Source organism: Salvelinus sp. IW2-2015, linkage group LG23 (genome assembly GCF_002910315.2).
Source record: "Salvelinus sp. IW2-2015 linkage group LG23, ASM291031v2, whole genome shotgun sequence".
Lineage (NCBI taxonomy): Eukaryota > Metazoa > Chordata > Actinopteri > Salmoniformes > Salmonidae > Salvelinus > Salvelinus sp. IW2-2015.
The window spans coordinates 6,288,288-6,298,545 of NC_036863.1; the positions used below are offsets into that span (position 1 = coordinate 6,288,288).

The 10,258-nt window shown below is 42.5% G+C and overlaps 1 protein-coding gene across 1 annotated transcript in view; it reads left to right on the top strand.

Annotated features, from left to right (window-relative positions):
• LOC111950476 (rap guanine nucleotide exchange factor 6) overlaps positions 1-10,258 on the top strand; it is a 209,103-nt gene that overhangs the window by 53,005 nt on the left and 145,840 nt on the right. The window contains exon 5 of the mRNA XM_070434292.1: positions 3,203-3,272. Coding sequence (XP_070290393.1) covers positions 3,203-3,272 — 70 coding nt within the window. The remainder of the gene's footprint in view (positions 1-3,202; positions 3,273-10,258) is intronic.

The window sequence follows — 10,258 nt, forward strand, 5'->3', positions numbered from 1 at the left end:
CAACAGCTCTGGTGGACATTCCTGAGGTGAGCAAGCCAATTGCATGCTCAATCAAAACTTGGCATTGTGTGACACAACGGCTTATTTTAGAGTGGCCTTTTACTGCCCCCAGCACAAGGTGCACCTGTGTAATGATCATGCTGTTTAATCAGCTTCCTGTCAGGTGGATGGATTATCTTGGCCAAGGAGAAATGCTAACTAACAAAGATAGTAAACAAAATGGTTCTCACAATTTCAGAGAAATAAGCTTTTTGTGCATATGGAACATTTCTGGGATCTTTTGTTTCAGYTCATGAAACATAGGATCAACACTTTACATGTTGCGTTTATTTTAGTTCATTGTAGTTTGACTATTTTGCTATCTCGTAAGAAAATCATTGTACAGCTGAACAGCTCCATTCATGTGAATGGGGAACCAGGTCTGTGGGAAAGTCATTGGGCTGACTAACGTGATACTACTACACCATGTGATTGGTCTGAAGGGAGAAGTGTGAAAGCCATCTGAGCCGGCCTGTTCTGTTTTATGGTGGAACCATTGAAAAGGCTGAGCCCTGTGTTTCGTCCCAAATGTCACCCAATTCCCTACTTAGGATCTGTTCAAAGCAGCACCCTATGGGCCCTGATCAAAAGTGGTGCACTATATAGTGAATAGGGTGCCATTTGGGACACAGACCAGTGCTGTGTCGAGATCAATAAGCTCCTTTGTGATCCCAGTCAAACATGACCTTATTGTCCAGAGGAGGGGAGCAGGTCGATTCAATCCTCAATAGACAGTTGACTCGCTGTGTGAACCTCCTACCAATCCTTTATTTTGTTAACAAGCATCAACTTTAACCTGCTACTAAATTACCAATACCAGTTCACCTCAATTTATTTTWATTTTAATTTCACCTTTATTTAACCAGGTAGGCAAGTTGAGAACAAGTTCTCATTTACAATTGCGACCTGGCCAGGATAAAGCAAAGCAGTTCGACACATACAACAACACAGAGTTACACATGGAGTAAAACAAACATACAGTCAATAATACAGTAGAAAAATAAGTCTATATACAATGTGAGGAAATTAGGTGAGATAAGGGAGGTAAAGGCAACAAAAAAAAAAGGCCATGGTGGCGAAGTAAATACAATATAGCAAGTAAAACACTGGAATGGTAGATTTGCAGTGAAAGAATGTGCAAAGTAGAAATATAAATAATGGGGTGCAAAATAAATAAATAAATGCAGTAGGGGAAGAGGTAGTTTGGGCTAAATTACAGATGGGCTATGTGCAGTAATCTGTGAGCTGCATTAGTGGAGAATGATTGTTGATTTTATATTGTCACTGTTAGAAATAAATAGGCCTAACTGTCAATGTGAACTGGTCGATCTTTGCATCATTAGATACAGACATCAGTACTGACTGCAATACATTGAAATTGACACTAAAAGCAGTGTCTCTAATTTGCAATGTAAAAGTGTATTCAGTGTTGAACAGCAGTGTTAATTTCGCCAACAAAAATAGTGACTCAAATATTTGTCAAACGCCTATTTTTCTGTGGCAATTGACGAGACGATCACTGACTAAATATTCCCAGAAAAAACTGACTAAACAAAGTTATTTTTAATTTCAGTTAGCTAAAATGATCTCTGTGACTAAAATCTGACTACTAAGTGGACTGGATAATAGTTTTTGGAGAGATTGAGAGCTTTTCCGTGACGACCACAATTAATATTAACAGCACAGATTGAGTTTAATAGTAAAACAACAGTCTAGCAATGTTTTTCTCTCCCTTGAGTAGGCTATAGAAAAGTAGGTTGTATTTTTTTGAATTTGTATTCTTGCTCAACCGTTAACCATTTTTTAACCGTTAACTTTTTTTKGGGGCTATACCTTGTTAGGTCATGTTACCTCATTAGCTAGATATAGCTAATAACTTTGGGAGCATTGAGCATGATGCAACGTTTTGGAACTTTCAGATAGAAATATGCTATGTAGAACAAACATGCCTGACGTGTTTAAGGAATAACGTTGGCTCTATTCATAGAATTTCTATCTGCAACGATCGAGAATGTTTTTCCAACTGAACGTACCTCTGGTAACATTACCAGTAACCTATATGCAAACATTTTGGCGGCACYGAGAGAAAGGGATAGCAAGCAATTTGACTACATAATTCTTGCCACTATGCTTTATCTGACTGGTTAAATACATTTATTTAGAGTTAATGTGGACCCAGTGACTTAGACTTCAGTACTTGGACCAGGACTCGAGCACTGGGACTCTGACTTAAGACATAGGGACTCATGACTCGAACTTGGACTCGAGCACAGGGGACTTGGGACTCGATTTGGACTTGAGGTTTAGTGACTCACTGGGCGAAACAGCCCATTAGCCCACGTTCTAATTGTGGACCTTAATGTGGTTGCGGCGTCTGTGGAACGTTAATAACAATGACTCGACTGAGTGATGGAGGTGCAACAAATAATACTTTGCGCCACCATCTCTCTGTCACTCTCTGTGTTTCTCTCGGCCTTTCTTTCTTYTTCTGTCTCTCTCTCGGCTTGTGTGTGTCTTTGTTTTGTATGTAATGKGCAATATTTATGTAGGCTGAATTAGGAATTTACATGGTCAAATAATTCTTACATGTTTTTGTCATATTTCTGCTGTTGGAAAGAAATAGGATGCTGTGCAGAAAAATATGTTGGTAGGACAAGGCTATGTATGTTGGAGCGACAAGGCTATGTATGTGTAGGACAATAGCTATGTATGTTGGTAGGACAAGGCATGTATGTTGGTAGGACAAGGCTATGTATGTTTGGTATAGGGGACAAGGCTATGTATGTTGGTGAGGACAAGGCTATGTATGTTGGTAGGACAAGGCTATGTATGTTGGTAAGGACAAGGCTATGTATTTGGTAGGACAAGGCTATGTATGTTTGTGCACATGGAAGTCAGTGCTTTATGTTTATGTTAATGAGGCAAGACAAATGCAATGTGACTAAAATGAAAGGGCATTTAGTTGACTAACAATGTCCCACAGTTTGTCATTTTGACAAAACTAGACTAAATCATATTTCAAATGACAAATGTGACTAATGACTAAGATTAGATGACTAAGATTAGACTGTGTGTGGTCCCACCCTGGCCATATAAAGATGCCTTGGCCTTCCACTTGGTTTAACACCCTGTGTCCTCTGTGCTGTGTGTTCTMTCTCCACAGCTTTGGCAAGCAGCTGGGGGGCAGACGAGGCTGTGAATGTATCACTTTAGAGCCCTCAGAAATGATTGTGGTGAGTAGAGCCACTGCTTCTCTCTCTCTCTCTCTSTCTGTCTCTCTCCGTCTCCATATCTACTGACTCTAGTACAGAAAAACACAGACCGGGACAAAGACAGTGGATTGTGGCAGTAGGTGCAAAATGCCACAGAGCCTACAAAATTAGATTGTTGTCTTAAAGCTATCCTCTCCATGGGTTCTTCAGTTTCATCTGAACTAGGCCTATAGTCTTGATCTTAAGAAGACAATACTACAATAATACAGCTCAATGCGATGCCTACAAAGGCTGTATCACCCAATAGGTCTACATTGAGGCGTGTCTGTCTGCGAGGCAGCTAGGTCATAGTTGTAGCACACCACATTCAGACTGAGGCTGAGTCCATCACCACCATCTCCCTGAGCAGGCCTGGCTAGCGAGCACCAAGCAGGCTGCTCCATCAGAAGCAGGCTGGGAGCAGGAAATAGGCTTCTCTATTAGATTTGGCTTGGCTGGTTCTGCTGGCCTGGGTCCTCTATCCATCCGCTAGTTGGCATCCACTGGAGGAGGACAGTGAGGGGAGGGTGAATGTGGAATGAAAGTCTTCACTGTGTGCAGATAGACTGTCTGATTAGCTGTGCCTGGGAAGACATTGGAGGGGGGGATGGTAGGCTGGGGAAATGAAATTATATAAGCTACTTGTTGTTCATATCCGCACATTTCCTCACCCTTTCGGCCCTGATTGTCCGTAATGCTGCTAATAACCACAGCCAGTGTTGTGGTTACTGTTGACTCAGTCAGTCCATACAGGCAGCAGAGAGGGGGGTGAAATGAGACTGGATTGTTTTGATGACCATGTAATTGATATTGCATCATAGCAAAGTCATTGGAGAATAATCACTTGATCGTGCTCTAGCGACTCCTTGTGGCGGGCCAGGCACCTGCAAGCTGACCTCGGTCGTCAGTTGAATGGTGTTCCCTCYGACATGTTGGTGTGGCTGGCTTCCGTGTTAAGCGATCAGTGTGTTAAGAAGCATCGCAGCTTGGCGGGTCATGTTTCACACCTTTGCCTCTCCCGAGCCCATTGGGGAGTTGCTGCGGATGAGACAAGATGATAACTACCAGTTGGATATCACAAAATTGGGGAGGAAAAGGGGGTAAAATTACAACAAAAAACAAAAAATCGATTTATCTGGAGCCGTCGGTTCTGGCCCCGTAGATGGACAACATAGAGATGTTATAAGGCCATCCTTGCCGCTAACGGGACCTCTATGGGCTTTGCTATCACAGAAGTAATCAATGGAAAAGATGCGAGGTGCATTTCTATGGACAGCAGCTGTCATGACATTTTTCCAAACAGCATCCGCTCAAACTAAATGAGGAAACAAGTCGAGATCGGATCATGGAAACACACCCGGTAGAGAGATGATTCTGATGATTCCCAATTGACCCTTCACTAAGCCCCGCCCCAGAATTTTGGCCAACCAATAAAAGCGCTGCAATGGATAGCAACTGTCGTCGAGTCCGAGACCTCGGACAAGCTCACATCTGARACGCATAAAAGCCAATGAGAGCGATACAAAAACCAAAAGCCGGGTTTTCATCCCAAAACAAWTTTTTTAAATGGCTAATTTAACAGTGCACTTGCTACTGTGATCCCTGAAATGCAGAGTATGTTAGAGTAATTTTTCTAATCCAAAATTATATTTTTGTTATAGTTTGCTAGCTCAGCCTTATTGACCACCTAACACTAGCTAGCAAGCCAGTTAATATTTATATATTYCCCCCCCCCCCCCCATATTATGAATAAAACTGCTGTTGACATCAGGATATGAATTGAGAGCACTAGTTAGCTCCAAAAGTGGAAATATATAATATACTTTGGCTGCATGCTGACAGTGCATTCAGAGCCAGCCAGTGGCTAGCCACAACACAACCTTAATTTTACCAGGATCCTGTGACGCAATTGTAATGACAGTCAGGGTTGGGTAGGTTACTTTCTAAATGTAATCCGTTACAGGTACTAGTTACCTGTCCAAAATTGTAATCAGTAACATAACTTTTGGATTGCCCAAATTCAGTAACGTAATCTGATTACATTCTATTACTTTTAGATTGCTTTCCCCTTAAGAGGCGTTAGAAGAAGACAAACATGTATGTTACCAATTGAACCACATCTATTGCAGGATAAATCAATGTTGAAGTTTACATAGCTGGTCATATGTGGATGTTCAATTGTACTTTATGGGTTGGTTGTGTAGGCTTCTTCTAACCCATCGCTTTCTACTACATATAATAATACGACTAAATTCTATCTTTACATTAAAAACCAAAGTCTATCAGAATTCCAGTCATTCCAATAAATGTTATACACCTTGATCTTCAAGAATAGGACATGGAAATATGGAAGTATAGATTAGCCAAATTGTTTTACCTGAGCATGACCCCAAAACTAAGGATTTATTAGCCAGCCCTACTGTTTCTGATTTTGTTGTCATGCTGGACTGATTGGGCTGGGCTGATTTGAGTTTAAAAATAAACGCTGCACTCATGGAATGGTATGCTTTGAGCACTACTGAAAGTGCTATTTACATGTGAAAAATKAATGCCATATGCTGCATTTGCTACAGGCCTATTGTTTACCTTTTTGTTGGTGACACTTTGATATCTTGATAATATGCAGATGAAACAATAACACCCCGYCTCTGTTTTGGTAAAAAGCTGGGCCTGTAGAAATGTAACCACTCTCAGATTAATAGACAGCTATGGATGCAAGGACTGACCATCCATGATATCAAAATTATTGTTTTAACCATGTTATGWGGCTATACAGTGTTTGTTTACAAACATTGGAAAAAAACAAGCTTATATGTTGGGTTCTCATGGAGTGTGACAGTTGAACTAAGCTCATGAGGTATTTACAAGTTATATTCTTCAAGTGTGTGTGTGTGTGATATATATATTTCACAGTGTGTGCGAGACACTGTGGCTTGTAGGCCACAGTGACATTTGGTGGAGGATCGGTGATGATCTGGGGGTGCTTCAGCAAGGCTGGAATCGGGCAGATTTGTCTTTGTGAAGGATGCATGAATCAAGCCACGTACAAGGTTGTTCTGGAAGAAAGCTTGCTTCTTTCTGCTCGGRCAATGTTCCCCAACTCTGAGGATTGGATTTTCCAGCAGGACAATGCTCCATGCCACACATCCAGGCCAATCAAGGTGTGGATGGAGGACCACCAGATCAAGACCCTGTCATGRCCAGCCCAATCTCCAGACCTGAACCCCAATGAAAACCTCTGGAATGTGATCAAGAGGAAGATGGATGGTCACAAGCAATCAAACAAATCCAAGCTGCTTGAATTTTTGCGCCAGGAGTGACATAAAGTCAATGTGAAAGACTGGTGGAGAGCATGCCAAGATGCATGAAAGCTGTGATTGAAAATCWGGGTTATTCCACCAAATATTGATTTCTGAACTCTTCCTAAGTTTTTAAACATTAGTATTGTGGTGTTTAAAAATGAATATGAACTTATTTTCTTTGCATTGTTCGAGGTCTGACAACACTGCATCTTTTTTGTTATTTTGACCAGTTGTCATTTATTGCAAATAAATGCTCTAAATGACAATATTTTTATTTGGGAGAAATGTTGTCAGTAGTTTATAGAATAAAGCAAAAATGTTAATTTTACCCAAACACATACCTATAAATAGTGAAACAAATAATTTTGGAGTGCTATCTTAATTTTTTCCAGAGCGTATAAATATATATTAGGGATGCAACGGTACACACTATGTTGTCGAACCGTTCGGTACGACCCCGACGGTTCAATACGCACACGTGAACTGCSGAATTATATGTCTGTCATTTTCCTATAATTTCCAAAACTAGCTTTTTGCGCTGCAGGCTACATGTACATTCAGATCCACAGAACCAGACACTCAGTTTGTGAACAGGCAAGGCAGGCAACTGCTTGGGGCCCCAGGCTGTTAGGGGCTCCTGAGGGCTGAACAACTTTACTCCGCAGCAAGGTCTCAAAATGTGGCAGCCACTGTGACCGCAACCCCCTCCCCCTTAAACAAAAAATGGACGATTTGCAATGACATCTCAGTAGGAAACCTCCCTAAAGGGGCCCCATGAMGAGAGGGGAAACTTAAAAACAAATATTCTCTCAGCTCCAACGTGACAATGGCGAGCGCTAGCGAGACAGAGAGAAGCAAATTTGAAGAGTCACCGCCGTGTTTCAAATCCACTGTGTGGGAACATTTTGGATTCAGTGACCATAAACAAAGTACAGTCTGCATGCATTGCTTTGCCATTGTAGGCTACTCGAGTGGAAACTCTTCTAACAGGCTGACTACACCGCTGGCGTTGCGTGCGCGAGCGTTGCAAAATACAAAATACATTTTGAAATCTATATTATTCAATTATTGCACCCACACTGCTTGCGCGCGCCAACGAGCGTCTGCGTTGCCAAGGACTAAAATAGAAGGCGTAGAGGACCTTGTGCATTTCAGGTAAAATAACAACTCAATGTTTATATCCCAGGACAAATTAGCTAGCAACAGCAAGCTAGCTAAATAGGACAAATTGGAGGCCGTAGGAGGGCAACAACCCAGCAGCAGGACCGCTACCTCCGCCTTTGTGCAAGGAGGTGCACTGCCAGAGCCCTGCAAAATGACCTCCAGCAGGCCACAAATGTGCATATGTCAGCATATGGTCTCACAAGGGGTCTGAGGATCTCATCTCGGTACCTAATGGCAGTCAGGCTACCTCTGGCGAGCACATGGAGGGCTGTGCGGCCCCACAAAGAAATGCCACCCCACACCATGACTGACCCACCGCCAAACCGGTCATGCTGGAGGATGTTGCAGGCAGCAGAACATTCTCCACGGCGTCTCCAGACTCTGTCACGTCTGTCACATGTGCTCATGTGCTCAGTGTGAACCTGCTTTCATCTGTGAAGAGCACAGGGCGCCAGTGGCGAATTTGCCAATCTTGGTGTTCTCTGGCAAATGCCAAACGTCCTGCACGGTGCTGGGCTGTAAGCACAACCCCCACCTGTGGACGTCGGCCTCATACCACCCTCATGGAGTCTGTTTCTGACCGTTTGAGCAGACACATGCACATTTGTGGCCTGCTGGAGGTCATTTTGCAGGGCTCTGGCAGTGCACCTCCTTGCACAAAGGCGGAGGTAGCGGTCCTGTGCTGGGTTGTTGCCCTCCTACGGCCTCCTCCACGTCTCCTGATGTACTGGCCTGTCTCCTGGTAGCGCCTCCATGCTCTGGAGGACTACGCTGACAGACACAGAAAACCTTTTTGCCACAGCTCGCATTGATGTGCCATCCTGGATGAACTGCACTACCTGAGCCACTTGTGTGGGTTGTAGGACTCCGTCTCATGCTACCACTAGAGTGAGAGCACCGCCAGCATTCAAAAGTGACCAAAACATCAGCCAGGAAGCATAGGAATTGAGAAGTGGTCTGTGGTCACCACCTGCAGAATCACTCCTTTTTTGGGGGTGTCTTGCTAATTGCCTATAATTTCCACCTTTTGTCTATTCCATTTGCACAACAGCATGTGAAATGTATTGTCAATCAGTGTTGCTTCCTAAGTGGACAGTTTGATTTCACAGAAGTGTGATTGACTTGGAGTTACATTGTGTTGTTTAAGTGTTCCCTTTATTTTTTTGAGCAGTGTATATGTGTGTGTGTGTGTATATATTATGTGAATATATTGAAGCAACATCTCAAGACATCAGTCAGGAAGTTAAAGCTTGGTCGCAAATGGGTCTTCCAAATGGACAATGACCCCAAGCATACTTCCAAAGTTATGGCAAAATGGCTTAAGGACAACAAAGTCAAGATATTGGAGTGGCCATCACAAAAGCCCTGACCTCAATCCCATAGAAAATGTGTGGGCAGAACTGAAAAAGCCGTGTGCGAGCAAGGAGGCCTACAAACCTGACTCAGTTACACCAGCTCTGTCAGGAGGAATGGGCCAAAATTCCATCAACTTATTTGTGGAAGCTTGTGGAAGGCTACCCAAAACGTTTGACCCAAATTAAAACAATTTATAGGCAATGCTACCAAATACTAATTGAGTGTATGCAAACTTCTTGCCCACTGGGAATGTGATTAAAGAAATAATAGCTGAAATAAATCATTCTCTCTACTATTATTCTGACAATTTCACATTCTTAAAATGAAGTGGTGATCCTAACTGACCTAAGGACAAGAATTTTTACTCTTGATTAAATGTCAAATTGTAAACTGAGTTAAATGTATTTGGCTAAGGTGTATGTAAACTTCCAACTTCAACTGTATTTGTGTGTGTGTTATTACTACCGTTCAAAAGTTTGAGGTCACTTGGAAATGTCCTTGTTTTTGAAAGAAAAGCACCGTGAAGAGGCAACTCTGGGATGCTGGCCTTCTAGGCAGAGTTCCTCTGTCTCAGTGTCTGTTTTTTTGCCCATCTTAAACTTTTATTGGCCAGTCTGAGATATGGCTTTTTCTTTGCAACTCTGCCAGAAGGCCAGCATCCCGGAGTTGCCTCGTCACTGGTAACGTTGAGACTGTGGTTTGCGGGTACTATTTAATGAAGCTGCCAGTTAAGGACTTGTGAGGTGTCTTGTTTCTCTCACTAGAAGGACTAATGTACTTGTCCTCTTGCTCAGTTGTGCACCGGGGCCTCCCACTCTTTCTATTCTGGTTAGCGCCAGTTTCGCTGTTCTGTGAAAGGAGTAGTACACTGTACGAGATCTTCAGTTTCTTGGCAATTTCTCGCATGGAATAGCCTTCATTTCTCAGAACAAGAATAGACTGACGATTTTCAGAAGAAAGGTCTTCGTTTCTGGCCATTTTGGCCTGTAATATAGATATTAGCCATTTTGAGCCTGTAATATCCAGATTCTCAACTAGTCTAAAGAAGGCCAGTTTTATTGCTTCTTTAATCAGTACATCAGTTTTCAGCTGTGCTAGCATAATTGCAAAAGGGTTTCTAATGATCAATTAGCCTTTTAAAATTAT